General features: G+C 36.2%; 1 protein-coding gene across 4 annotated transcripts in view; it reads left to right on the plus strand.

The window, feature by feature from the left end:
• The window catches only part of CUL2 (cullin 2), a 40,475-nt gene that overhangs the window by 2,555 nt on the left and 13,523 nt on the right, over positions 1-24,397 (plus strand). For all 4 annotated transcript variants that reach the window (XM_041487846.1, XM_041487857.1, XM_041487826.1 and 1 more), the window contains exons 2-11: positions 820-958; positions 6,885-6,987; positions 8,841-8,935; positions 11,587-11,692; positions 14,562-14,644; positions 19,161-19,257; positions 19,351-19,461; positions 20,682-20,844; positions 21,988-22,112; positions 23,688-23,795. In XM_041487846.1, coding sequence (XP_041343780.1) covers positions 840-958; positions 6,885-6,987; positions 8,841-8,935; positions 11,587-11,692; positions 14,562-14,644; positions 19,161-19,257; positions 19,351-19,461; positions 20,682-20,844; positions 21,988-22,112; positions 23,688-23,795 — 1,110 coding nt within the window. In that variant the 5' untranslated portion in view covers positions 820-839. The remainder of the gene's footprint in view (positions 1-819; positions 959-6,884; positions 6,988-8,840; positions 8,936-11,586; positions 11,693-14,561; positions 14,645-19,160; positions 19,258-19,350; positions 19,462-20,681; positions 20,845-21,987; positions 22,113-23,687; positions 23,796-24,397) is intronic.

A 24,397-nucleotide genomic window follows, 5' to 3' on the forward strand; every position in this document is an offset into this window, starting at 1 on the left:
GATTAGGTGCATAAGACAGAGACTAGTGGAAACAAGAGGCCTTCACAGTTGTCTCTTTTTTAAATCTTTACTTTTTTTACTTTACTTTTTCCCTAGTTTTATTTAGATAATTTAATGTTGAGTGGGGTTTGGTTTTTTTTTTGTTTTTTTTTTTTTGCAATAAGTCTCTTCTGCTATTTTTGATATGAAGTTACTGGCACAGCTTCTGTATTTTCAAGCTATGTGTTGACTGAAAGATGTCACTGTCCTGTTGCATAGTGCGGTAAGCTGCACAAGCTCTGCGTATTGCCCTGTGTTTTCTTTTTCATGTCCCAATCAAAGCTTTCAGATTTTGTGGCTTTTCCAATGTAACACCAAAAATGTCTCATGAAAGCCTGAGGTGAACATCGGCTACAAACTGACAGTAGGAATTTCAGATACTCTGGTAATAGTTTAGTTTGTTCTTACCCCAAATTTTCTTAGATACAATTGAAACAGTCTTTGAATAAAAGTGAACAAAATTTTCAGGAAAGTTGTTTTCTTCATGTGACACTCTTAAATGAATAGTTTGGTGAGATAATGAACTTCACAAAGCGTCATGATGTTAGATTAATTGGTGTTATGTTATAGGCTACTCATGCCTATGGAACATTAATGTTCCATTCCAAAGCATTAAAAATGAGGCATTGTGAGCTTCATTTTGGAGGGGGTGGGTGTTCTTTGTGTCACTCTATCATAGTGGTGCAACGGTGTACAAAGTTTAAACTGAAAAATTCAAAGGAAGTGTGTATTTTTTTAATGATTGTGCAATGTTGCGTGACATGTTTAATTCTTCTACAGATTAACACTAAAGCCCCACAATGTCCTTGAAACCACGAGTAGTTGACTTTGATGAAACATGGAACAAACTTCTAACAACGATTAAAGCTGTTGTGATGTTGGATTATGTTGAAAGAGCAACGTGGAACGATCGCTTCTCGTATCCTTTAAGTGAAAAATCTGATTTAATGTGTTTGTGTGATGTGTTTAGCACAGAGTAAACCTGTGTTATATAACAGTGATCTTGAGCAGCTTGTTGTTAGGCTGCACCTGTTATTAAGACTGTGAATAAATTGAAAGAGATGCGAAATTCTGCATATTTGGGAGGTAGTCTATGTGCAGATCACCATGCTGATAAAAAGTAAACTGGCCTGAGTTTTAGTCACTTTTGGTAGCTCTAATGCTTAGCTTATGCTAAAGCTGTTCTTATAGGTGTTGCATGTCCCCTATTCTGACAATGAGGTTTTCTTGTATGTTTAGGTGTTTGTGTGTAGCTGGGGAAATACCCAAGACAGAGAGTGCACATTTTTAAATTTGGGATGTGGGGGATAATGAGGTTGTTCTGTGTAAAGATTTCTCCCTCTTCTATTTGCATTTCTAACTATACTGATAACTACCATACTAGACATTTCCACAGCAAGCATTTATTAAAAAGCCTTCTGCCTTTCCCTTCACTGTTATTGCCTTATTACTCGTGACAGTTAAGCTATATTTAGGAATAACTACTCTTTCTGCCTTCATATGGTGTTGCTGTTCAAGTGACAGCTGTACATACATTGTTTTAGTGGAAAGGTTTGTGTTTTACATGTAAAATGGACCTGTAATATTTTGCAAGATATAAGTTTCAGTGAACTTCTTCTAAAAGAAGTATAATGTTTCTAACCTGTTATACTGTGCCCTGTGTCTATATATTCATTAGCCATTACACTGTGGTGAATAATTGGAGAATTTTAGGAGGCTTTGCACCTGTTCTGCAGGGATTGGTCACAGTTTGGTTTAATTGTGAGGAGTAAGAAACGTTTAGACTTATTTATTGATTTGTTAATTCTTGTGGGTGAAAAAAGAAGCACCTGAGAAGATCCTTATGTATAAGTTTTTACAAGATAAGCTTATTCTGCGGGTGGGGGCTTGACTCTAAAGTCTCATCTCATTCTGAACATGTTAACTATTTCTCAGAATTGCTTTCCCACGTGCCTGTGTTTTGAATGTGTGCATGTGTGTATGTACATAGCTCCTACTTCTGGTGGAGACATTTTGTGGTGTAATAATCTTAAAGATCTCTTTCATTTAAAAATTTTGTAATTAATTTCTGAGGACATGACCTGATGCCTTGTACTGAAGTCAAGTTCAAGTGACTCCAGAATTTTAAAAAAATTTGAACTAATTAGGTGGGTACTTAGATGCTGAGAAGTTGTTCTGCAGTCATTCTTTCTAAGCAGTTTTTGAGGATTACATAATTCAGTCTTTATCAAGTGTTTAAATTCTGCAGCTTAAAATTTTAAACATTTAAACAAGGGTATCTAAAATAGATTTGAATATAAAATAAGAATTGTTGCAGGAGGTGTTGTATTGATTCCTTGTCACACTGTTTTGCTTACAACTTATGTGGAGACCTTGCACACAAGTTTGCTGTTGATCCTCTTTTGGGATTTAGTCCAGTTGATTGAACATCAGAAAAAGATTGCTTATGAATAGCAGACTCAGGAGGCAGTCTTGAAATAATCGTTTGGCTTGTAATTCTTAAGACCTTACTTAGTATCTTCTCTTAATTACATTTCTTGGAAAATGGCACTATTAGTGTCCGATTTGGCACAGGCTTGAGCCTTTTGGCTTATTGTCTGTGGCTGAATGGCCCAAGGAGTTTGTGTAACTTCCAGCTTGAATGTTGGTTGTTTAGTACTTCTGCTTCCTGTAACCAAACTTTGTGTTTTAACACAAGCTGCTCAATGGGTGCTCAACAACTTGGTGGAACTGGTAATTCTATACAGCTGGAATAAAAGCTTTTTCCAGGTTTTATACATAAAGAAGACTGAAGTATTAAGGATATTTTTTTTTTAATTGGCATTTAAAAAATACGTCATCTTGTTCCCTGTTAACTTTTTATTCTCTCTTAAATTCAGTTTAATTTGAAGTAATGTTTCTAAATGTCTACAGCAATTCGAAAGGAAATGTTCTATTAACTCTTTCTCTTATTGCTTAATCAGCACAATAGAAAGATGGCAAATTATTTGAACTGTTTCAATAAAACCCATGCAGGTTATTTCATTGATTATAGTATCAGTTGATCTTTGTACTGTATAGTCAACACAGTGATGTGGACACAAAGGATAAGATACAGCAAGCAATCACTGTTTCAATCTGCATCAGTGTATTCTAAGAAGTGTTAGCTTTCCCGTGTGCTGTTCAGGGCAGCTGAGATCCAGTGGAGTACAGAAGGTGACAGTATTTTAGGGATGACAGGTTTGTACTGCACATATTCCACTTCTGGAACTTATTTTTGCCTCACTAGTTCCCCAGAACTTGTTTGTCTTGAATATAGTGTTTCCTTTGTAACTTACGGTAATTTTATTGTTAAACACGGCTTATCTTTAAATAAACATTTTACTTCGTACTTGAAATGCTACAATGGCAATGAGTTGGGAACCACAATGGTGTAAGAGTTAAAATCTGCTGGAAAAGATCACCTGAAAGACCATATGTCACTTTTTTTAAAATGTGAGTCATCGTGATCCACCTTTGACCTTCAGATTTCCCTTTAAGATTCTCTGCAGAAAGAAATGTGTATGAGCTTCTTTCATTGTCTGGTAAATGAGCGACAGTTATGTCTCTGTTTGAGGTGTTATTGTGAATACATTGTATTGCTTTCAAGACTGTTCAGTAGGCATAGGAGTGCTTTTTAAGTTAAGGCTTGGTTAGAGAGTGGTGGGTAGTTCCTCTGTACCTTGGTAACTGCCTTTTAACTAGAACTTTTTTGAACAGGTAGAACATCAAGCTCTTCCTGTTGTTGTCTTGGGATTTCTACCCAATAAGTTAAAATAAGCTGAACAGTACCCAGGGACAGCTGTACTTCAGACAGAATTATTTTAAAAGTATGCAGCACAGCCATCTGGTTTTTTCCCACCATTTTTTCTCCAAGTTTGTTCTGCCTCCTCTAATGAACAGTTTTGCAAGGACCCTATGATGAACCAGAAACTTAAATATGTATTTTTAAAAACAACTGGCCAAGAAGGAAGAGTAAATAAAGTTCCTATGGTCATTATTCTTTCTGACTGAGTCCTGAAATTCTCTACAAATTTTGGTTCTGTTATAGAAGGTTGATGAATAGAAATTTTCCCAAAGCTCTATTCTGGTTGCATAAAAAAGTCTTAACTAGGTGCTTTTTTAACCCCGAGGGCAATATTTGAGAGTTTTTATAGCCTTGGATATAGTATTTTCTTGTTGATAGTAATTTCATTCTTGTTCCTTCTTAGTTTGGAAGTGCTTCAGTTACCCATTCAGGTAATGCCCCTCAAATAGCAACTACCAAAGTGCTTAAGTCACAGAAGGGTTTTGATGTTCTTGTTCTCAGTACAGAGTGAAGGCCCCTAGGCAGCAGTTTGGCTGCAGTTTCCTCTGGCCTTCTTCACCCTGCAAAACTGCATGCTGAACTGGAAGAACAGATGACTTTCACCATTAAAGATAAATTATTGAACAGTAAAGGCTTCTTTCTGTTGTTCTGTGGGACAGCAGCACAGGAAAAATGTGCTTTAAGTTTATGGAGTAAAATATCAGTGATGATTAGTGATTATTTTAACCTCAGAGATTTTTTTTTAAATTATTTTTTGTTATGAGAGTCGCAACGCTTTGAATATGACCCTCAAACTTGGATTCTGGACTCAAAGATAAAATGGATAAAGAAACAAGTACAAATTGGGCAAGAAAGAACAGTTTTGCTACAGTCATATATCTTTCAGGCCCATGATAGCTTTTCTTTTGTATAATTCCAGAGAAACTATATCCAGCAAGTAGTATTCATCTGATACAGGAGGGTGAGGTACCTGTTCAAGTGCCTCTGTGATTAAGCTCTTAGTTTGTGTATCTGCTGATATTAAACACTGTGGCAAATGTCAAGGAAAAGTACTAGATTCAGCTTTCTTCGTTTGTAAGAAAATTTGTTCTCTAGAATAAGGAAAGGCATGTTTGGAAGATGTGCATTTTCATGAAGGGGTAGAGATACCATTTTCATTCTTAAATGGGATTATTAAAACTGAGAAACTTTCTCACAAGATGAAATCAGAGATTTTTGTTTGCTGCTTTCATCGAATAAACTGCTATTGCTATATTCTTGTGCTGCTGTGGTAAAGACTGCCGCTTTCCTCTAAATTTGTAAGTTGTTCTTGTCATAGAGATCTGTAGGTTGTGTTGATTCAGGTAGTGTAGTTGTGGATCAAAAGAGAAAAAAGTCATATCCCCTTTGCTTGTGAGCAAATTATGAAGATTTCTGAGTTTAATTTCTCAAAAATATCTTGGCATAATGAAGAGGCTTGTGGCTTAAATTATATTGAGGATGCATTTGACTACTCACCGTCCTTAGACTGAGAAAATTTGTTGGGGACAGGAAAACCAGTTATTCTTTACAATCTCTTTAATAGAATATTTCATTCTTCACTATTTAAGTTTGTTTTGATATTTTATTGGTAATTACTTTGCAAGCTGGTGTAGTGCAATGGGAGCTACTGTTACAAAGCAGTGAATGTTACCTGTTTTGTTTCACAGTGTTTCCGTTTAACACTTCTTGCTATTCTGAGGAGAATTCTAGCAAAGATGATCTGTGTGAGTGAAATAATGTACTCAAGTTTAGATTCTGGTTGGGGTCTCTGAGATTCCAGTTACTAGATAAAGGGATTTTTCCTAATTAGTACTCCTGCATCAGAGTCTTCTTTGTTTGGAGTAGTAATTCTATATAAAAAATGAAATGTGCATTTGACAAGCTGTGTGATGAGAGTTTGACGCTGTTCTGTAGATTAAGCAGGTGACTCTTCAACTCTGTCTTCTACCTCCTTGCACACAGGCATGTGCTTTTTTAGGGTAGACTAGAGGAAAGCACATCTTGTGTCTTCTCTTGATTAAAGTGATATACTAAATTATTGATTTCTACCATGGCTGGCTTTATAAAGTGCCTAGGCTTAGTGGTTAAGCCATGTTTTAAAGTAATTTTTGTAGAATTAGTTTATTTCCCACAGTTGTTCTTGTGAAGCTTGACGTAATCCTTGCTTGACTTTTCTGAAAGCAAAGTTCTCAGTCATAACTTTTCTTCCTCAAGTTACTCTTAAAACTTGATACAAACCAAAGGTGTAGCTCCGCAAGGTAGTTTAGGGACAAAACCACCTTAAGGGTGGCTTAGCAGGTTGCTGCTGCCCATTTAAGTTAGCAAGTACAATTGTTTTTTGTGGCTGTGATCTAAACAGAATTACTGAAATTATAATAATGGTTAAAAAGAATACAGACTTTCTTTTGTCCACACCACTATTGTGATTATTTAATTTTCAGTGTCCCCTGAAATTGTTTTACCTGTGGAGGTGAGGGCAAAATGCAGGGACAGTAAGTTATTTTTGACTCCAGGAAGGAAAACTTGAAGTCAGCTTCACCATGTGTTTGCCCTGCTCTGTACTTGACTAATCATGTTCTTAATCTATTTAGTGCTTCTTTCCATTATATGAGAAGAGTTTCAGTTCATGTTGACTGCAAATATAGAACAATGGTGCGTGAAAACTGCTTTTTCACCTTGAGATTATTGTATATTATACATGTCAAATGAAGGGTAGAAGCCACATTGGTGTGGGGCTATCAGAAGTTTTAAGTTCTTAGCTCTAGCATTGCCTCAGCATTCACTATTTAAAATTTAATATTGATTGATGCTGTAAACTTGGATTTTGCACAAGCCAATACTTACACTAATTTCAGAAAATAATCCATTTTATCTTTTTTGCTTGATGTAAAAAACCCCAAAACCTGAACTGCATGCATGGAGAAGAAAGGATTCTGTAAATAATAAACTTTGTTGATATGTATTCACACTTTAATACAAACCTTGACTTTGAGCCCAGAGACATTTATGCTTTGTGTGTGGCCTATCCCGAACCTCTTGGAGAGAGACTTTATACTGAGACTAAAATTTTTTTGGAGAATCATGTACGCCATTTGCACAAGGTAACCTGTACAGTTATTGATGTCCATGTAGGTGTTCTTCATCCTTTTTTGACTTTCTGTAGGTGTTTATGAGACTAAATCACAGATTATAGAGTTGCAGAGACAGGATACTTGTATGTATGAAATATGTAACACATGTCACAACATGTACACAAATGTAGGCAGATATTACAGACACCTGTTGATATTACAGACACACTACAGACGCAAAATGAATAATTTTCTTTCTAAGCCAACAGTTAGGGTTTATGCAATATATTCATTGGCTTGAAAAGTAAGTTCTTTCTTTTACGTTGAATGCTTATAGTCAAGTTAGAGAAATATCTTCATTTTGCAAATGTACTGTAGCTTGTCATTAGCCTTCTGTTTCAACAGAAATGTATCTGCTCTAGTGTCTTGGAAACTGATTGTATATACTCTGTTAAAAAAATAAACAAAAATCTTCTGAAATATGTGAGAAATAACACAAACACTTGGGAGGAGAGGAAATAATGGCAAAATATTTATTATGACAGCAATGTTTGTATGTCTATATAGCTGTGAGTTAAATTCTGTTTCATCAGCTAAGACAGCAAATTTCATTAGAATTATGATTCATCATGTTTAGTAGACAGGACAGATGAATGGTGCCTCCATCTATATCAGTAAAAAGAGGAACAGATTTAAATAAGATGCTTATCAGTTCTTTAGTGTCTTTATAGGGGGTGAAGCATTGCAAATTCTGCGTAGTGCTGTTAAATAGCTTCATGCTTAGGTACCTAAGTATTTGACAAGATAGACTGGGTGTCTTAATGGGCAGTTCCACTGGTTACAGAGAGGATAATTCTGGCACTCTGATAGACTGAATCAGTTCAGTAAATTAGCAGAGAACTCTGCCAAATAATTTCTTCCTCATTTACCTAGTGAGCTGAATGACCTCACTTAGGATAATCAGGCAGGTGCCAGCACAGTGGAAGCTTTGGGAAGTAGCAGAAAGCATGCATCAGGTTTTTAAATTGGCTATCCACCACTTGTCTCTGAGATAACGTTGGAAAACCTTTGCAAAATGCATACAGCAGAGTAAAGCATTCTCAATTCTGTTTTATCTACCAGCTTTCCTCTTTCATTATTTTTTTTTTACTGTTTTTTGCATGGGCTTCTTTGCTGCTTGAGCCAGATTTTGAAATTACAAACTCTAGAGAGAATTAAAGTTGAATTCCTAGGATCTTGTCCGCCCTCACAAATCATACTAAGTAGTTTAAATTGTTGAACTTACCTCTCTGAAATATAAATCTATTTTGAGAAGTTCAGTAGCTTTTTAGATGATGATTTGGTTAAATTTCAAAATATTTGGGTCTAGATTTGAAAAACTTTAATTTTTTTTTTCATTTATATGTATCTGTGCTTTGTTAAACTTGTTTTATTTTATGATTCTTGGTAAGTATGAGGACTTGTCTATCCAGTAAGGCATAGTGGTTTTAAATGGTTATAGTTGGTCAGTTCTTACAGTGTGCAGTGCATGTGGCTGTGTGAATATAAAACTGGTCTGTGTCAGTGAGAGAATGGTTCTGTGAGTTATCCCACCAGTTTGATGTGAGAATATGAACCAGGCTTATTCAAGCAAGTGCTTCTGAAAAGATCAGTAGAAAATAATTCAGTAGAGAGATTGCTGTTTTTAAATGCAAAATAAAGTAAGTGCAGGTGTTCTAGCTGGCTTACCAAAACTTGGTAGTACTAGATGTGTCAGCTTTTTTGGTCATTGCCACAATTCTGAATATGCAAATATTTTAAAGTTATAATCCTGTGATAACTTTCTAAGTATGCGTGCTATTTTCATACTAATTCGGGTGTGTGGGGTGTGTGTGCCTTCACAGAGAGTTCTGGAATCTGAAGAACAAGTACTGGTTATGTATCACAGATACTGGGAAGAGTATAGCAAAGGGGCAGACTATATGGACTGTTTATACAGGTAAGCTTTGCAAAAGAGTTGTTAAACCTTTGAAATTAACATGAAATTTAACATGATCTGCCGGTTAAGTTGAAGAGTGTTGATTAAAGAGAGCAATAGGTGAATGTGCCTGAGGTTAATTTTGGAGAGGATATAGTTATAGTATCAGAACATAAAGGAATAATGCCTCAACAGGTAAGTATCCAAGACGGTTCCTAAAGTTCTTGCATTACTAATATATTCTGCTTGATGTTACAGTGCCAAATGTGTTGGTGCTAATCAACCCTGCAGTGTATAAGCTCATAATCCTAGGAGTTCTTCTACAAGGATGGCACTGTACTGCAGTTTGCAGTTGAAGCAGCATGGTTGGAGTCAAAGCTTTAGGATACTCTACTTTTTATGAATCAGTTGGAGTTCTTTTCTTATTGCATGCCTGCTCTGAAAAAAGTACCGTAATTTAGTTGACTCTGTTGTATCCCAGGTTCTAATTTGTATAATTCTTCCAGGATTGAAAACTGATTAATGTGGTAATCTGAAAGTTATTTTAAAATAGATTCCTTTAAAATTTAATTAGGCTTGCATCTCTGCTTCTAACCTGATAGGCAATATTTGAAACACTACTCAGATGTGAGATGCTTTTGAGCAAAATTCATAAAAGGTGAGATCGATCATATAATTGGAAAATTAGTTAAATATTTTCTTTCTTCAGTGTTGATTTTGGTTTGTTTTGGTTTTTTTTTCACCCATCCTCCTCAGTGCATTTTGCTAGGAAAACAAATCAGGATTCAGTTTGAAAAGTAAAATCCCACATGTGCTTGACTAAACCAAGGTGATAAAACCGATGTAATAAGGAAGACTGAAAGAAACTTCTTCAGATAAATAAATAATAATAAAAAAATAAAGAATAGCTAAAACCAATGCTGGGCATTAGGCCTTACCAACGTCTTGGTGCTGTAACTGGTTTCATAGGTGCTTCCAAGAAATCTAGTCTGTGTACTTTAATTTCAAGTGGTTGGGAGAGTTTTCTTATCCAGCAAATTTGCATTAAGTCATTTAAAGAAAAAAAAAAGGAAATAATTATTAAAATTTTTTATAATACATTCCTGAAAACTAAACACACATGGTGCAGCTTTTGCTTTGTTTCATTTAGTCTTTAAAATATTTGTAATAATACCAGCATATCATGGTATAGCAATTTTTAGTTTTACATGCTACTCTTAGTTCTCTTTCTGTATGTACTGATGGAAGAGAGAGAGGGTAAGTGGGGGGAGTGTAGGACTTTCCTTCTGGGCAAGTTTAACAAGAAAAGCAGAATGGCAGCTGTTGGCTTTGTTCACGTGGGAGAAGATGGGAAAATGCCAAGGGGCCTGCTTAAGGCTGGTGTTCAAGGTATTTCTAATGTCCTCACAGGTTTTGTATTACATGGAGGGCCTGTAGCCTTCTAGAGAGACCTGCATTTCCAGTTCATGGTTGGTGTCAAGGGTAGCACAGGTTACGGTACTCCATAAGAAAGTAGCTCTAAAAGTAGTTGCTGTACTCCAGTTTGTCATCCCCACACTATGACAAGTCTTCCTTCTTTGGACTGTGGTGTCCTAAATTCTTTCAAGTTCACAGGACTTCACAGTGTGTTCCTCCTTTTCTCCTTTGCTTGGCTTTTGCCTTCATGTTGAGAGTGTTCAGACATCTCTGGTCTGGTGCAGCCTCTGAAGCCTCTTAAAGTGCTTCAGTAATCTGGCTCTTTTCAGTGTCTGAAACTGAGCATCTCAAAACTTCTGGTTAGATCAGAAATTTAAATAACATTCTCAGTTGCCTCATTTAAGCATTTCTAATATAAGAAATAAGTGTAGTTGGGAAATAGAAATTTTTTCCCAGTTACTGGGAAAGGAATGAATGGTTCTGTTTAAAAATGTGACATTATGGGAATACTATTGTAACATTATGGAATACTGAGAGTCAAGAGGGATGTTTTGGCAGGTCTTGCACAGAATCCATTTTGTGTTCTTCATAAAAACTATGCATACAGTAGTAAATACTGAATTTTAAAATAGCATTTATAGCATTTCTTCTTTATAGCTGTTACTTAAAATAATTTCTGAAAATTCTTCTCTTTAAAATTTGTAATATGACTGTTAGCTAGTTACCATGACCTGAGGAAGGGATTGTAACAGACAAAAGTTTGCCCTGTTAAAATGAGCAGTACTTCTGCATTTCAGTCTGAGAGAAACACAGAAGAATGAGCAGTACAGGTAGAAGGAAATACTTTCAACTTAAAAATATCCGATAGTAGGAGTGTTTTTCTATCAATAAAATAAACTACTAGCACTCGTAATACTAATCAGTGAGTTTGGGAGTTATTTTGCCCATACATGGATGTATGTATAAGCAGTGCATGTTAAAAGGTTGGGTTCCTACACAGGTATATTGCTCACCAAGAAAATGCTGACAGTGATATTTCAGGTTCCTGTTTGATCTCTGTTACCAACACTACTGTTTTAATGTGATGTAAATTCTTTCAATGTCATTTGTATTGTGACATTTTTCTACAAAGAGCAATGGCATTGGTTAAAGGAGGTTATATTTTGTGATGTGGAAGGCATTCACAATTCTGAACCCCAATTTAAAAAGCCTTTTTATTTTTGCCTGTTTTGATGAGGATATCCTTATTTCTGTAGGTACCTCAACACACAGTTTATTAAGAAGAACAAATTGACTGAAGCTGATCTTCAGTATGGTTATGGAGGGGTGGATATGAATGAACCTTTGATGGAAATTGGAGAGGTAGGTATCTCTGAAAGTGGGGTTGGATATAAACAGTCTTCAGAATGCTATGAATTGAGCTTTGTCCTTTAAAATTTTCACTTTTTTATGTCACAGAAATATTGTAGATGTAAGCACTGTTCCCCTTGTAAAATGAGATTACAGTTTTGGTATAGAAAAATAAGAGTGACCTGGCAGGGAAAATAAATAAATATGAAAACTGCTGGAAATCTTGGGTTTAAAATGTGAGAATAGAAACACTTTGCAAACAAACTTTAGATTAAGTGATACTGCTATCTAGAAAACATGTTGAAGAAGCGGTATACTTTTGGTTTTGGAAGCCCTTGAAATGTTAGTTTTTACGCTTCTATTTCTTGATGTGACAAAGTATAAAAGCTTTTCTTGAGACTCTCAAGGCAGTAAAGTTAATATCTGTTCACGACTGGTGTAGGATTAGGCTTACAGCAGTCACTCCATTGTCCTGAGAAGTAATGGATACTTGAGTCCTATGTTAATGTATTAAATTGCAGCACTATTTTGGTGAATTTTCGTTGTTCCATTTCCTGACCTACAAGGCACTTGGCAAGTTTATCAAGTCTTTGTTTTGAAAGCATTTACTCTTTCATTATGGTTTCTGTAGGATTCTATCTTTTATTCTTTGGATTGTACAAGGGCTCTGGCAGAAGTCAAATTATTTGTTGTTCATCACTTTAGAATGGAAAGAATTACCGTTTATGCCATTCTAGATGACTGAAATGATCTAGCCTTTATCTGCTCAAGGGCAAACATGTTTATTTTATATATAGTTTTCTTCAGTGTCAGCATGAAGTTACAGAAATAATGCCCAGTATTTTTAGAAGCAGAACTGCACTCTCTGTTCTGAAGTTTCTGTCTCAACACCACTCTTGAGTGGTAACAAAACTTTGGGTGCTTTTCAGTAATCTTAAACAAGTCCATGCTTGCTCAGTTCTTCTGGGGTGTGTAACAGTAGGTCTGTACATGAGAGCAGAGGTGTGTGAGGTGTGTGGGCACAGCTTCAAACAGTTCTTCATCCCCACAAGTGTTTCAGACATTCAGTAATTGTTGTACTAGGAAATTTACAGGATGAGATAAGTTAATGAAAATAGTCTGCCAGTGCTTGCAGGTGCTTGCTTACTTTTTTCTTCTCTATGTTATGAACACATGGTGATGGACACTGCTTTTCTGAGTTGAGCTCCTATCACTGATTTCAAACTCTGAGTTCTCAATGGCTCTGTGGGAGCCCTGAGCTTAAATACCTTTATTTAAGATGTGCCTTCTGGGATTTTTCCCCCCAGAAATAGATTCTGGAAAATGGAGAAAACTGTCACGTTCAGTATTGCGAGTCCAGTTGGAGAAGTAAGATCAGTCCCTATCCTCAAGTGGGAGAAACTGTCTTGAACTAATACATCAAGTTGCTGGATTGATCTGTCTATAGTTTATTTGACAAGAAAATTCCAATAGGTGACTTGACTTTGTTTCCCACTGGTAGCTCATATGTGAGAAGGACCATGACACCACATTACAGAATTGATCTACCTGAGGTTGTTTCTCTTCACCTCATAGTCACAAAATGTATCAGTTCTTTTCATTTTTTTCCTATCTCTCCAGAGCTGGCTATCTCTCCAGAGCTGGCTTCTTCCAGCTGGCTTCTTTCATTCTGTACTGGATGAGTTCCTGTTGTCTTACAGAAACTTAACTGTTCTCCACAAGTCAAGACAGTGAAAATCACTCCTAAGACAACTTTGGTTTCAGAGCATCATCTGTCTTTGGATTTATAAGCAAACCTTTACCTCTCCTTTAGCCTGCTTATGGTGCAGTTGTGTCAGGTTTACTTTCTGTATTGCAGCATGGGTACTGAATAGCTGTGACAGTTGGAGCAAGTTCATTTTGTCTGCTTTTTGAAAAGGAAATGTATTTCACAGAGTGGGTCACATTGGCAGTTGATAGCTATGTGCCTGCTTTCAGTTAAGGCATACCTGATTGATAGTTTAATTTTTAAATCTAATGACCTGTTAGTTGTGTCAAAGCTTTCTTAGAAGCAATATTCCCTCTGTCCTTACTGAACTTTGCAGTTTCTTTTCCCAGTCTATGACTTCCTGGCAGGTGTTTTTGGAGGTCTCCTATGTGCAGTTGTTCTCTGTATATAAGGGATCACATTATCTCTTTTGGACTTTAAATCTGCCTTTGATTCAAGTGTAAGAGCTCATTTGAACTATTGCAACTGTGTTTTTAAAAATGGTATATCTTGGGAGCAACTGCTTCACCTGTAAGAATTGATGAATTCTTGAATTTATTGGAATTCTATTAGGAGCCAAATGTTAGCTTGCCAGTGACTTTGCTAAAGATGTAAGCAGCTTAGTTTGGAGACGTTCTTTGTGTGCTGGATGAAAGGATTCTGTGTCTTTGACTGTGACCTCTGACAAACTGGCCAAGAGAAATTCCCTTTTGTCAGCTGAGGCTTATTTTGCAATCATTGTTAGAAATACTGATGTTTATACACATTCAGACACTTTGGTTAGAAAGGTATGTTACTTACCTATTACTGTGCAGATGTTTTGTTTATGTGTAGTCTCAAAATCTGCCCTTGTAACCAGCTTGCTTAGAGTCCTTATATGCATTTGAGAATACTTGGAGTAGAACCAAGGAATGAATCAGTTCTATGAGATGTGTAGGAAGAATGCAGGCTGGGAAGCCAACATTCACATACTGCCTGACTAGGGAAAGAAGAGGTTACATAACAACTGAATTTTTAAAATCCTGAATGGGGAGTTGTGTCATCTTTGGTACTGTTCTGAGTTTGGTGTGGTGGTTTTTAGGGTTTTATTAAATGTACTTTTTATTGATGTAAACTTGTGTTGTGTCCTGACAGCTAGCTCTTGATATGTGGAGAAAATTGATGATTGAGCCACTCCAGGCCATCCTTATTCGGATGCTCCTCCGAGAAATAAAAAAGTGAGTCTTTGATTGTTTCTTGCTTTAACATAATGTGGGGGTGTTGCACTATATTTTTACTTTGAAAATCTGTGGACTTTGATAGAATTCTTTTACGTTTGGTTTTTTTTAAGGTAACTTCTTTTCTGATGGTGATGGTCTATCTGCTTTTCTCATTGTAGCTGTGTATTTGTGGCTCTCATGTGTAGAAAAAGGCAGTGAATTCCTGTAACGACAAGAGTAGTGATCTTTCTGTTTCAGCAATGCAACCCTTCTTATCAATGGGATAGGAGAGGAGTTAGAATAATTGTCCAGGTCCCATAGGATGCCTTTTGCCTTTTTCTCCACCTGGTGCTGTCTGCCTTTAGCTTTAGTGCTGTCACTCAAGTTAAGGACCAGGCCTCAGGCAAAGATTTGCCAAAGCCAAAGAAGCTGTGTTTGCATGAAACCCAGAACAATTCTTGCAAGTGACAAAGCTTCTGATTTTCTGTTTTTCAGATCAGTACCTTCACTTAACATTTTTGGTGTTTGACTTGAATAAAATGAAGATAATTATTTTTTGTAGTTTGAGGGAAAGTTATTATTTTATTTCTGAATACCTTTTTTTTTTTTTTTTAATACTTCTAAACAAAGCCAAAGAGCTTGGGACTTTTAAAGCTTTAATTAAAAAATTTTATTTAACTTCTAAAGGAGCTTCTAATTTATGAATAAAAAATAAAGAAATTTTGGATGCACTACAGATCTTGTGTGTAGTTGTAAGTTTCATTAGTTTCTGCACTCCTACCATTGTTTGGGATACAACACTCTGGAGTTGCCTAATGACTGGGGTTTTTTTTAAGTGATTACTCAGGTGACCAGACTGGTGTCTGTAAACCAGTCTGGTTTACTGTCAGGTAAACTGAGGGAGAGAGGTATTTTGGCAGATTGAGCTTCCTTGAACATGCAGTTGGTCAGAAAAAAAATATGTAAGGCATTAAAAACCTAATTTTAATAGTTTGTGTTTTTCATTCCTGAATTAAATATTTGACAACAAAGTAACAGATATGATGTCTCTTTTGGATGGCATTTCTGAAGCCAGGAAGTGTTTATTTGGATCCACTTGTTGAATCATGGTTCCTTTGTAGCCAGGACTTATTAGTGCTTTATCCATTTTTACTCAGACTATTTTTACTAAATGGAGATTCCCTAATTCATGGTGAATAACTTTCCCCTTTGTTACATCAAGCATAGTGATGCTGGAGACTTTTCTTAATGTATATATTTCACTGGTGGGTGGGAGTGGAAATGTGTGTAGAAACATTTTTCAATAAACTTTTTTTGATACATGAAAATAAAGAAATACAAGTAGTGGTTTGTGGCTCAGTTGAACAAGATGACTAAACTGATCTAAGAGTTTACTGACACTGAAAAGGAGCAGGCTGTGCTCTACTACCTTTCATGTGCTGAATTTGGTGCTCACCTAGTCCCTTAGTGACCCAGCTGAACTGCTAATGTGACAAAAAACCATCTTGGCTAATGATTCACCAAGTTCACAAGTCAATTCAGCAAAGCATTAGATGAGTGCCAAAGCAAAGGAAGAGAGATGGAGAGCTGTGACTGAGCAGAAGGGAGCAGGATTGGCCTCCTTGAACACCAGAGAATTCTTAAATCACTTAAGCCTGTCTTGTCTGCCTGCACTCCTAATACAGAGTTGTGAGTGTAATGCTTTCATCCCCCTCCCTCTAGCCCAAGCACTCCTCCTACAAGGCAAGCTGAATATCAACTTAAGCATTTTTGTTTCAGCACGACAGGAAGCCAGCGAGATCTTGAATTGTGAGAAAATTCATCTATGAAATTCTTAAACAGAAATAATTTGGAAATTACTCAGGTGCTATCTCAAATGGCAGTGATTAGTACAGACTAACTGAGAGAGGCTTCTCTACTGAAGATAATTAACACTTTCTAACTAACTGGACCTATTCCTGTCTATTATCTGTACCATTTGTTTGAAATTAAAGCTATTGGAAGTTAACTTTTTTAAAAGTGTTTGGAACAGTCTCATCTAGTTGACAATGAATTCTATAGGTAATTTGCCTTGAAAAACCATTGGTCTGACACAGAGCACTTCTTTTGAGTGATGGAATCTTCTTTTAGTGAATCTGATATTTAATTATTGTACTTGAAATTTTTAAAATGTTCTTTGGGGCTGTAGTAATACACTGTACATGTTGAACATCCACCGTTAGCTTGAGCCTGAAGACAGGAACAAGATGGAGTTAAGATAAACCAGCACAACTTTCTTGTGTATGTGTTTTGTAGCTTTCTCCATTTTGTTTGGAAAAAAATAACTTGTCACCACCTGAATTAGTGGAACTTGTGTTTCTAGCACTTAATCTTTTTATCCAGATTCCTTTCCAAACATCATCATACCTTTATAGACTTTTTATCCTGTGACATCTCTGCTTCAACCTGTGTTGCAGCTGCTCTGTAGCTTTGTGCATCTGTATTTCTTGCTGAGGGCTGCCAGAAGGAAAATAAATGTTTCATAGACTTCTGCCTTTGCAGGGTCACCAATTCCATTTAAGTGCGGCAGTTTTGTGAAAGTCGTCCTTAAAACTTCTGTCAAATTTTTTTTACATTTGCACTACACATTCCTGGGAGCAGAGTGCCATTGGTGTAAATAAAAACCTGAAGTGCTGCCAGAGCAGGCAAGGCCTGTTCTGTGCTGGGTTTGTTTTCATTTATTACCTTTGAGCCGTCTGACCTCTGCTTCAAAAGCTTGTTTCCTTGCTTCCTTCCTTCCTGCTCTTCAGTTGAGCATGTCTCCTGTACACATACAGCTCTTTCCTAGTGTTCCTTTGAGTGTCCTGGGTCTGCCATTGCTGCCCCCTCCCCTCCCACACATGTATGGGCTAAGGGCTCAAGTGGCCTGTGGACCCAGCAGAGGGAAGCTGGGACTTGAGCTGTTCCTCCAGTCATGCTGCTTGTGTTTGTGTATACCGAGTCCAGAGCCCTGCATGTGCGCGCTGTTTTGGGCTGTCTCTTGCCAGAGCCCTGCTTTGTAATATACTCACCTTTTAGTTCTGTGGCTTCCTATGCTCCATGGCCTAGCCCTGTGTTCACAGGCTCCATGCGTCCTGCAGCTCTCCATGCTCCTGGGCCCCTCTGGGCTGGAGGTGCAAGTCCACAGCGGATGGGACTTTTCCCTTCTATGATTGTGTGCTGCTGCCTCTGCCATCATAAACCAGACCTTGCAGAGAGATGTTGGCAAGGATGCAGGGTGTCATTACATGTACCCAAACCCAAGTTTATTCCATTGGTTCAGCTCCCTCAACTAGAGGAAATCTTCCTGTTCTGTGTCAAAAAATCAGACCATCCCTGATGCAATCCATCAGTTCAGTTCATTTGTAATGGATAATAAACCATCCAGTGGCTGTTCATTATCTGTAAGAGAGCTAATTCTTTACACCCATCATAAGTTTTCAAAACTGAGGAAACAGTATTGTTTGAAAGCAGTATCGATGGTTTACAGTGTTGTGAATACATGAAGATGGTCTGGCGTGCATAATACAATGACTGCTGGTGTGGCTGTCCTGGTAAACCTCCACAGCTCATGGACATCCTAGGAGTTTTTCCTGATTAGAAACAAAAATAAATGACATTAGCAAAATTACTTCTCTCCCATTTCACCCCAGGCTAGAAGAGTATATGGTAATGTTTGTCTTTGATGCTTAATCATAAATATATTTTTCTAAATCATGTTTTAGTCCTATTTAGCACCTTACAAGTTAGAGAATATTTTTTACTTAGTTGTAAAGTGCATATGAAAAGTGGAATTTTTTTAGAACTTTTCATGTCTTAAGAGGAAGTCTGTGTTGTTTTGGGTGCTGGTTATTTCCCAGTCTTTGCAAAGGACTGAACACTAGTCTTTTTAACATGCAAAACACTCGTTTTAATTACTTCTGTTTTCACCTGAATGGAACTAAAGACAACATTTTCTTGACTTCAACTCCTTCATTTGAAGCTAAGAATTTCACTGGAAGATGTAAGGTTTTCCTTTTCTGTATGATGTATGATTAAATATTGTGACATAATGGGCCAGGTGTGTTATTTATTCCACTTGAAATCTACATGTTGAAGAGAGGATATTCAGAAAAAAAACCAGCATACTTCTTGTTGTGGTGCTGGTAAAAAGGATGGATTTTATGGAAGGGGCAAGAGTGTAATGAAGGCTACAAATACAAGATGGAAATTACTGTAGCTTTTAAACTACTTGCATAGAATATATAATTTGGAATACTTAGGTCCTTAGGAAATACTTGGAAATTTCACGACCTTTAAATGCTTTTGAATGCTTGTGAATAACTATCTCAACAATTTAAATGTATCTGAGAGAAATAAGTGCATTTTTTATTGTAAGATTAATCTTCTTTAATTTTGCCAATTTGAGCAGGGGAGTTTACTGGAAATTATTTTCATCCACTTTTATTTCATTTGGCTGTAGATGAGTTACGGCAGATACCTGCGTTCTCATTAATGTCGTCTTTGTCCGTTTCAGTGATCGCTGTGGAGAAGACCCAAACCAGAAAGTAATCCATGGGGTTATTAACTCCTTTGTTCATGTTGAACAGTATAAGAAAAAATTCCCCCTAAAGGTAGGTATGCATTTCTGATTGTGTATTTTTAATTTGGAATGTCTATCTAGTATATATGTTATTTGTCCTTTTAAAAAAAATTCTCTCTTCTAGTTTTATCAGGAAATTTTTGAGTGTCCTTTTCTGAATGAAACAGGGGAGTATTATAAACAAGAAGCTTCGAACTTATTGCAAGAGTCAAATTGCTCACAGTACATGGAGAAGGTAAGAGATTCTTCAATACACATGCAATAATTAAAATAATTTTACTGATGATACATGTTGTCCTCTACAGTTCTCATAGCTGTTCTTTGTGTTATGCTTTCGTGTAATTGAAATCGTACTTTTAAGTGAGAACATAAACTACAAACCTTGCTATGGATGGACAGTCAGTATCAAAATATTTCATAATAAATGATGACTCAATGGCATGAAAAGTGGAAAAAAAGTCAGAAAAATAAAACACATCTGTTTGATTAGTATTACTTCCTCACTTCCTTATTTTCTTTCAGTTTGGAGTAGGGTAACATTAGAGTTTTAACAATATGTGGTTAGAAAAGGCTCATAAGTTGTTACAAAACATTATTAAAAATTACACACTCTGAGGTGGATTTTCTTTCATTTTGCTTTGTGGTGTATGAAGTTGTGTTGTGGTTAAATGACTTGTAATTCTTATACCTAGTTTAAGAAAACAAAGATTAATACAACACTAGGAGTCAGTTCTTGGTCCTATACTGTCTGCACTACCAAGATAGAAGGGGTGAGAAGAGCACTGTGAAATTGCTTTTAAGATAATGGTTACACACCTGTATTGGGACAGGCTAAGACTTCAACTAAACTAAAAGCAGTTTTGCCTATCATTAGCAGTCTGCAGCTGCACTACTCTCCCTAGACCCTCCTCATATTCACAGGGTGTAAGTGCTTTTATGGCAGTATTCATATGACTTATCTTATGATTAAGCCTATTTCCTTCATTGAGTTATAAAAAGAGCTTTTATTAATAGCTCAGATGTACTCCTGTACCTATTGAGCAGATGTTTACATACAAGCAGATGGATTTGGAACAGTAAAGTGAGTCTTTGAGATCTCTTTTTCTTAGATATTGTGGTAAAATTTTCTCAGAAGGAATAAGAAGTATGGTAAGAGAAATTGGGGAAGACTCGTCACAAGGTTAAAGGGAACAAGAAATTTCAAGATGAAAACTATGGAATGCTGGTAGACATCTAGTAGTGACCAAGCCTAGTTAGTACTCAGACTAGATTGTGTTCATTTAGTAACAGCCTGATTCAGAAGGACAAAATAAAATGTTAATCCTGCACAGGTTCTTTTGTAACTCTTATTACTTATTCTTGTTTCTCATTCTACATACATACACTGTGGTATATTCTGGTACTATATAAGTTGTCAGTATTTCTTCAGCTTGTACTTTAAACTCTTCTGTGTAGGTTTTAGGTAGATTAAAAGATGAAGAAATGCGATGTCGGAAGTACTTGAATCCCAGCTCGTATGGCAAAGTGACTCATGAATGCCAACAGAGGATGGTAGCTGATCACTTGCAGTTTCTACATGCAGAATGTCACAATATTATCAGACAAGAGAAAAGAAGTGGTAAGTCTCACTGGTCACAAAAAGATTGAAATGGTTTTTTGTTTTATTCACTTAGCATTGCAATTTCCTATCTTTTTTCAATGACCTTCTGTGCATATAAACATTTTCAACTAATGTTACTGATCTAGAAATCCCTATTAAACCCTGAATTACATTTTTCTTTTAGCATGCAACTAATTTTTATTCTTCCAAGTATATAGTCAAAACCTTCTTTTTACTGCTAACAATCCTTCTTTCAGCTAATGCTCTTTCTCTTTCCTTGTCTTAGTCATCTTAAAAACACACTGAAGTCCTGTGTCCTGTAGAATTTATCATATTTTATGCTTGTGTTTTCTTTTGTAAATCAATGGCTCTGTCTTAACAGATTTCTTCATCATCACTTAACAGGTCAGGCTTATAAAATATTTTGGCATCTTTTCACAGCCACTTTTTATTGTCCTGAATCTTTTGTGACATCTCATCCCAAATCTTTTTTACAGAAGGAGATGCTCTTGTCATTAATATTCCCTGCCTGACTTGAAACAAATTATTTTTCACAGTTGAACTTAAATTGTATCTAATAATGGTGTGTTCAGTTTCCAGGGAATTTTTCAAGCTTGATCAGGGTTTGGATCTATTTTGTTTGGTTTCTTTTTTGGGGGTGCGAGGAGGCAAAATATTATAAAAATAGCAGTTGTTTGTTTAGAGTTGTTTCTCACCTGAGAAAAATTTCAAGCTACCACTGGAGGTAAATAAAAAGTCAAGAAAATACCTAAACTGATTTTAGTCATCTGCTGCTAAGGGAGATTAAGGAAGGCCAGTGTTTAAAATAAACTGGCACACTATCTCTCCACACTAGCCCACCTCTCTTCTTAGAGTCTCTCCTAAAGAAGCTGTGTTGGAAGGGTGAGGTAGTCACAATGGCAGGACTCAGTAAATACTGGTAATAGGCCTACTCTTTCCTTTTTTCTTTTGTCAATGATCCAGTGTATGTTAGTTTTTGTTTATTTTTTGTCAGTGATCCAGTGTATGTTAATTTTTTCTTTCAAAACAGTTGATCTTGTTTCAGCCCATAAAAAGTTCTGTTTGAAATCTTGGTACTATATTAAGTGTTAATTTTTAGTGTTTCTAAGTGTACTCTATAAAAATGTATCTCTGTTACAGACATGGCAAATATGTATACTCTACTTCGTGCTGTGTCAAGTGGTTTACCTCATATGATTCAGGAACTACAAAACCATATCCATGATGAGGGCCTTAGAGCAACCAGCAATCTTTCTCAGGAAAATGTGAGTTTCTTTAGGCAACTGAAATGACAGTTTGATTAACATTCTTGATTGAGTGTTTGCCCTTCTCTTAGTTGTTTTTTTTAATTTTGTGTGCATAAAATTGGTTTGCAACGTGACGGATAAGTTGTAACTTCTCATCAGCATGCTTAGCTGTGCCACATTATCTATTCTGTGAGCTGACTGTTGTAATTGCTGATCTAACCAGAAACAACTGCAGCTAGATATTTCTCATTATTGTTTGCTTAATACTGCCGGGGCAAGTCGGTCCTTTTGTTCTATGTATGTTTTTTGGTTTTTTTTTTTTTCCTTTTTTTTTTTCCCTGAATTTCTTTAAGTCAGTGGCATTTGCTGCTCTGGTATATTAGAAGCCAGTGATTCCATTTTGTAAACACTTGACATCCTGTCCTGATTTCAATCTGATGGTTTTCATAATGGCTTTGTAGTCATTTTGCTTTATATAATCATGTAATTTCTGAAAATATTATTTTTTTTATTAAAGTGTATTAAACTTTTTTCTGTTTATGTCTGTTTAAATTACTCAATTCCGTTTTTGTTTCTCCAGCATTGCTGTTCAGAGACAAACTACAAGCTTTTGTTTGACATTTTATTTGTGCATGTGTACATCTTACTGTCTAGATCTGTGCTCACTTTAGGATGGTGACTTTAGCTATCCAGTGTTTCTGTCTATAATAATGCATAAACACAAGCTGTTCTACATTCACTCTGTTACTGACTGCACAGGAATGCTTACTATTCTGTGACTCCACTGTAACTTCAGTGTGCATACTGAAGTCTTTAGTAGTACAGTTTGCTTTCCAATTATTTTTAGGTTTATTGAACTTATTCTTTCAAACTAATAGTGTCTACTCACAGAAATAAATACAGACCCATGAGGGTGGTGACAATTTGCACCCTTATGTAGATAATTTCAAAGTGTGAAATACTTGTTCTGTTGTATAAATTATGTACTTTGAAACATTTTTAATGTGTGACCTGAGAATGTTCTTGGGGAGTTATGCTACAGAGGCAATGCCTTTCACACTGTTGCATTTGTGCCTGCCAGCTTGTCTGTGTAGGGACTCCTCCAGCTCATGTGAGTCATTTCTATGCAGAATATGATGGTGGAATGTAGTGCACGAAATTCAATTGATAACTGCCCTGTGAGGGAAAATGTAAAGGGATAATCCAGATTTTCTGTCTCTGAAGTCACTGTGTAGAAGAAGCAGCACTTTATTATATCAGTTGCTTGATTGCTATATTTATGTTAGCATTCATGATTTTTGAAAAGGGTAATAACAGATTTTAGGGAAAAATAGATGGCATGAGAACAGTATAGACTCAAATCTAGGTTGGATAGCAGGACTGTAAACGTAGCCTAGACTTCTTATTTCCAAAACATGCTCTAGCATCATAATGTGACAGTACAGCAGAATCCATCCTCTCAAAATTCACTGTAGTGTTAACTTTCTCAAAATAAGTAATTAGTAAAAAATCTACAACTAATGTAGATGTGTTTGTGTTAGACACTACTACTTTTCTTGCTAACTTGCTTTCTGTTTTATCTACCCTCTTTAGATGCCAACTCAGTTTGTGGAGTCAGTTTTGGAAGTACATAGTAAATTTGTTCAACTGATCAACACTGTTTTGAATGGAGATCAACACTTTATGAGTGCCCTTGACAAGGTAATTTTTGCTTAAGTAAACAAAGCAGTGAAAAACAAAATCCAGGATCCTGATTCAGGCTCACCAAAACTCTTCACAGCATCAACACATGGTCAATGATAGTTCATATGCAGTCTTTCTAGTTTAGAAATGCGATGGAGCAAAAGACAATCCAGTGTAAGGGAAAAGATAAATTAAAGGAGACCATTTTAATACTTGTTTTCTGAAAGACCTTTCTTTTCATCATATTTCAAAACACAAAAATGATGCCGATCCTTTCAGTGCAAATACAAGTGCAGATAATAAATAGGCAAGTGGTGGGATTTGGGAGGTTTGTTAATTCTCGCATGCATTTGAACTTGAATTTGCTTGCTGAGATAATGTTTATCTCTGAATGCTCTTAGTATTACTTCCATAGAATCTTTGCTTAGATTTTTCAAGTTGACTGCAAAGAATATCTGGAAACTTATATTACTTCAGTCACTGCCATAATAGGTAACTTTTTCCAGGAGAAAGCTGCACTTGAATTTAAATAACAAATACAGGGAAAGAGGCTTGCTGCTCTTTTATTTGAAATGCATAGCCATACAGGTATTCAAGATAACAGTTTAATTATAATAAAA

Source organism: Pyrgilauda ruficollis, unplaced genomic scaffold, assembly GCF_017590135.1.
Source record: "Pyrgilauda ruficollis isolate IOZ18807 unplaced genomic scaffold, ASM1759013v1 scaffold12, whole genome shotgun sequence".
Taxonomy (NCBI): Eukaryota; Metazoa; Chordata; class Aves; order Passeriformes; family Passeridae; genus Pyrgilauda; species Pyrgilauda ruficollis.